Raw genomic sequence first — 5,741 nt, 5'->3', positions numbered from 1 at the left:
AGCACTGAGCTTGTTTTGATTAGAAGATACTTGTCTGTGCCATAAAACCAACATTCAGCAAAATCAGCAGGCTATTCACAAGACAGTGGCCCTCAATTTTTATTTTTTTTTTTAATAAATCATGAAAAAGAAGCCTATGTATGATCACTTTTTTTTTTTGTCTTGAATTGTTAGAGCTATTTTACAACGCTTAATACCCTTCCCTCTTACCACAAGTGCCTTTTTTTTTTATACCACCATCTGACATAGGATATCTGATGTCAGTCAAGCTCACAACACTTAGTCATGTTCTTAACTATATTGCCAATAACCTAAGAAGGCAGCCATTAGAAAATCCATCACCCGTGATTTATCTTGCCAGGACCATTTGATGGCAGTGGAGCAATTTACTCTGTGCATCTTTCCACAGTTGACAGTGGAGTTTTATTATTGTTTCATGGTTGTAGAACGTCAGAAGGGCTTGAGTCTCAGTGAAGGCTAGAGTGCACAGAGAAGTGATATTTGCTATGATTAAGCCTTGCAGAAAATGAGGGGTGGAGATCTGCAGTGAAAGTAGACATATGTCTGCTAAGAGTGGGTGTCAGAAGAGGAATCGGGCAGAAAAACTGCAAAGATGCTGAAGCATAAAATGCAGAGGTGGTTATAGCTATATTCTAAAAGTAGTTTACTTCTATTTTCTTTTTAGTGTACTTCATAAAGCATATTCCCTGCATCAAAAATAATCGGGGGGGGAAAAAAAACAGCAACAAACTTTCTGAAGTGAACAGTAGGATGCTCTACTGTAGGTATTCCAAAAATAAGCCTTTCCAAATAGGTAGCATCACAATGTTCCTGGGATATCTAATACACTGAAAACTTGATTCGTACCCAGAACAAGAAGAAATTCATCCCTGGAAGTATTTAAAAAACGGGTAGATGAGGCGCTTAGGGACATGGTTTAGTGGGCATGGTGGTGTTGGGTTGACGGTTGGACTCGATGATCTTGGAGGTCTCTTCCAACCTTAATGATTCTATGATTCTATGAAATTAATGGAATAGCCCATAAGCAGAGTTTGATGCAACAGAAATACATGCCTGCAATTACCCTAAAACCTTTGCAACTCTGCCTGGCAATATGGGGAAAAAAGGTAATCTTGCTCTTAAATTCTATAGTCAGTGGACTAGTTCCAGAATTAATCCAGGTCTGTGTTCAGGAACGCTGAAATACTATCTTTGCCACATCAAAGGAAAACCTACTGTAATAAATCAGGAGAAAGGCTGCACAGCTGTTGAGTAGGTAGGAAACCTGGCATAGTGCCCAGTAAACCTGATGTCTCAGCTGCAAAGTGTCCATGTAAACTCAAGATTGCAATGCAACTACTGTAAAGAATATACTTCATCAGATAATGGCTAAGAATTAAATTTCTTCTTAAAGAGGGGAAAAAAAAAAAAAGACAACCCAGTCACTCCTTAGAAGCACTGCCAGCTGAATCCTAACCTTCAAAGAAATATCGATCCCAGAAAGGTCATTAATCACTACACTCAGTCAAACGACCTTGGCCAGTGACCTTGATAAGGCTGAATTCTCCCACTGATAGCAGAATGAATTACTTACTCTGTACAGACACAAAACAGTACAATGCTTCGGAACAAAACCAAGGTGCAATTTAACCAGAAGACATTAAGGAACACTTAACCAGCCAAACAATGAATGGCTTTAAAGAAATAAAATAGAGAAAAAAGCCACAGCTCATTTGGGCTTTTCCGGTTTTGCTTCTTTCTTTTTGCTCCTTTCTAATCCACTCTGGGTTTAGGTCATGGGTATTTTTACCTTTTCTTTACGTGATTTCATTAAAGTGAGACTATTCCTTTAATTTTCACTGGAGTAAACATTCGATTCTTTTTAACTTGGTAGTCCATATCAAAAATAAAATGGCAATATGGTATGGGTGACTGTTTTTCAATATTAATGATTTGACTTAGGGTAGCGTGCAGCTAGCCCAGGAATTGGTGAAGATTTCATTGTGGTTTATCCTGTATAAATTCTGAACAAATATGATACTTCAAGTGAATTGTTTTTAATGGGCCATTATCTTATTTCAATATTATTTCTTCTATCAGAAGACAAAACAACCTGTGTACAGGTCCCCAGAAACTGGGGACCATCACCATCACTTTAGAAACACCTTCTAGCATGAATTTTGCAGAATTCACTTGTAAAACTCAGTTCTGCAAGATCAAAACTTTAGTAAAATTGAACAGGGCAGGCGAGAGGAAGATCGCAATAAAAAGGTGCTTCAGTCCTAACAGAACATACTGTAAGCATTAAGAACTTTAGCAAACTTGTAGAGAAAAAACAAGCAGTATGTCAGAACAATATGCCTTCATATACCTCTACTACATCCTAACATTAACAGAGTGTCCTCACACAGATTTCCCCATGTCATCGGCTTTCTGCGTTTCCCCGGTCACAAGGAATGAAGTGAACAGAAGAATGGCTAATTCACTTCTTGCTAGATACAGCTCACGTAGGGCTGCTTTTACATTAACACCAGAACACACAGTTATGAGTTAGAAGAGGGTGTATTGGTAAACCTGTCCTATGTCTGGTTCAGATAGCATAAATGTTAAACAATGTAGATTGGTAGTCTAATTTGGACTTCTATGTTTAACAACATCTATGCTTATTGCTAAAAGTAATAATTACTATTAAATATGTAGCAAATGTAATAACGCTAATTATGACTGCTATTAGTTCCTTCTATTACACACAAACAAAAGGAGAGGGGAAAAAAAAGTAATAATGTGGTCTGTTCCAGGATATGGAGCATCAGCAGCGTCAACATTTCAGTCAATTAAACAGACTAGACATACTCAAAATTGTGAGGCGGTACCTAGCCAAAGCCAGCGCCCTGTTTACTCTCTCCTCGAGGCCTGCGGTTCCCAATGCTTTCCACATCAGCCAGAATTTGAACGCATCTGGACGCCTGCTGCACTGAATGGACTTGTCACCAGTGTCATAGCTGACATCATAGAACTTGTCCTGCTGGAACAGGTATGCGGCCTTGGCAGAGTAACACTTCTTCAGGAGGCCCTATTAGAAACACAACAGAGACTTAGATTGCTGATAAGCATTTTCAAACCTTTTTATCTTCACAAGCCAAAGTCTTTTTTTCCTGTCTGTACCAACTGCTTAGCAAAATGGAACTGGATGCGCAGGAAACTATCCAAAGCTTACGGTGTAGTTTAAGAACCCTGAATGAACTTGAACCCAGTGAAGTCAGCAAGGAAACTTTTTTATTATTATTATTATTATTTTCTTCATAATGTCACTGAAGAGTTGCAGGTTGAAGAGGAATTCTGACTCAGTTCTCAAGAAACCATGGGAGTTGGTACCACAGAAACAGTTGCCCAAAGACATACATGGGTGGGAAAGAGGGAGGAGGAGAAGAAGCCTATGTCCACTGCTCCAGTCTACGGATTGGAAGAACAGCCTCTGAGGAGCTTTCTACATGTTCACAAATGGCTCAATCTATTCCTTCTTTGCCAAACAAAGAACTTTATACACGGCACAGTTAGTTGCAGGTAGGGAAGATTTTAGCCCAAAGAAATAAATGTTTAGCCCTTACCAGAAAATAAAGTCACTGAGGATTTAGCATAGGCTATCTGACTGTTTGAGTGGAAACACGATGAGGAGATTAGTACAACCCCATTTTTTGTCTCTTTTCACAGTTCAGACAATTTTAACATTTGAAAATAAACCTCAGAAAAGGTACTTTAGAATACCCTAATTATGGTTTGTTAATGAAATTATTTTTCAGCAATCTCCAGCCTCCAACTTCTGAGAGGCTGCCTAGGCAGAGATGAGCAGCAGAAAACAGACAAAGATAAAAGGAGTAACACGGCAAGTTCCAGCAAAGAACAAAGCTGTGAAACAGAAAGCACAGAGGCTGTTATAGGTTTAAAGGTGCAGGGGAAGAGAAGAGGCATAGGACTGTCCATTGGCTGAAGAATGAAATATCAAAGCATACTCTGTAATACTGTGAAGTAGAGAGAAGAAGGGCTGGCAGAAAGCAGGTTACAAGAACAGAGATAAGGGTGGCTCTACAAGGAGCCCAGGAGACAGAAAAGGTTGTAGATTTGTCAGTGATATTAAAAGTGGGTAAGAAAAATAAACCACAATCTATAAGATAATACTAGAATAGAAATTCAGATGAGGTTAAAAACACGGCTACAGCATCTGATTCAGAACTGCAAACATGTATTTAAGTGACAGTTGAACCAGAAGTCTTCCATGCAGAAGAGACACAGACAGCATGACAGAAGTTGCTAAACAGTATCTCAAAGAGCACAATTCATTTTCCAATTCAACATCACTCTTCAATTTGAACCAACTGAGAAAGCATTTCACATCTCATCCTTTTCTCTGCATATGCTGCAAGTTTGATTTTAAAATGGCAGACAGTGTCTGACATCACTCTTAATCAAAGTGTCATATTCCCATAACAGAGGTACAATTCTTGATCTACATTACAATACACTACTGATAACTTTGGAACTGGCAATAAAATAGAGAAAAAAGGTCAAGACAAAGAAATCCAAAGGAGAAATAATCCACTGACACACACAGAATAAGTCTCCCTCTCTCCTACCTTTTTCAATACCCTCCATCAATACTAAAAACAAAACAAACAAAAAACCAACCTGCGCACCTATTCGTAGAACACAAAAGGAGAACACCACCAAAGGTTTCTCCACAACTTCTGTAGGGGTTTGAGAATCCCATCGCAATATTGCTGGTTTGCAAAATGGACAGCAAATTCAGTCTGAACTTTTTAGCCACAGCACCAGCACGTTCAGCCTTGTGAAAAGACAGTTTATGTGAAAGCTTGGGAAAAAAAAAAGGGCAGCGGCTGCTCTCCCTCTGCAGTCAGAGTGATAATATGCTGCTGCAGCACACAGTAGCCGTAGCTAGAAAGCCAATGCTGGGCACAATTTTTTTCAGTATATAAGATTCTCACACCTACTTTCCAACATTCTCAGAAAAAGAAAGGCAAGAAGATGACATTAGAAACTGAAGAAAAGTCAAGCACTGAAGCATCCATCCTTTACAGTTTTTCTACAGCTTTGTGTTCTCTGGCTAGCAGCTGCACAACAGGAACAGGAGTCTGTTTGTCAAGCCATTGTGCCCTATTCATTTAGATCTCCATACCTTGATTTTCAGGGGAAATACAAGTTCACCAGACATGGTATTTAAAAAAAAAAAAAAAAAAAAGCAGCGACATCCACAAATGTAAGTTAATTGCCTTGTCTCTTACTGACTTTAAAATTTTGCACAGTGTTTCTGCAGTGAGTGTATAGCAGGGTTGATCAATGTGGGACTATCTTCTGCCTTATCAGAATGCAATACAGCTACACAATAGAGGACATCACAGGATATTAGTTCCCCTCACGCCTGTCATCTAAGAAATAACTACTTTTGTTTGTCACAAGAAACCTAAACTCAGTTGGTAATATTACAGAAAGACTGAAAAGTTCACTTAAGATCACAGTACAGCTGCAGAGTTTCATAGTTCAAAAAGAAATGCTCTAGAGTGAAAATGCAGCAAGAACAAATAGTTCAGTATCTCTGAGTGAACTCAAATTCCTAGGAACATATTTCATTTAAAAAAAAGCGGGTACTGTCCTACTCTCCTGGTGCATCCAAAGCTGACAAGACGTGCTGGCTTGATGATCCTTTTCCATCTGCTTATCTTACTAAT

General features: G+C 38.9%; 1 protein-coding gene across 2 annotated transcripts in view; it reads right to left on the bottom strand.

The window, feature by feature from the left end:
* GADL1 (glutamate decarboxylase-like 1) overlaps nucleotides 1-5,741 on the bottom strand; it is an 82,139-nt gene that overhangs the window by 51,882 nt on the left and 24,516 nt on the right. For both annotated transcript variants that reach the window (XM_009324175.1, XM_009324173.1), the window contains exon 11: nucleotides 2,874-3,073. In XM_009324175.1, coding sequence (XP_009322450.1) covers nucleotides 2,874-3,073 — 200 coding nt within the window. The remainder of the gene's footprint in view (nucleotides 1-2,873; nucleotides 3,074-5,741) is intronic.

Source organism: Pygoscelis adeliae, unplaced genomic scaffold (genome assembly GCF_000699105.1).
Source record: "Pygoscelis adeliae isolate BGI_AS28 unplaced genomic scaffold, ASM69910v1 Scaffold25, whole genome shotgun sequence".
In the NCBI taxonomy this organism is placed as follows: Eukaryota; Metazoa; Chordata; class Aves; order Sphenisciformes; family Spheniscidae; genus Pygoscelis; species Pygoscelis adeliae.
This window is presented reverse-complemented; position numbering and strand designations above follow the sequence as displayed.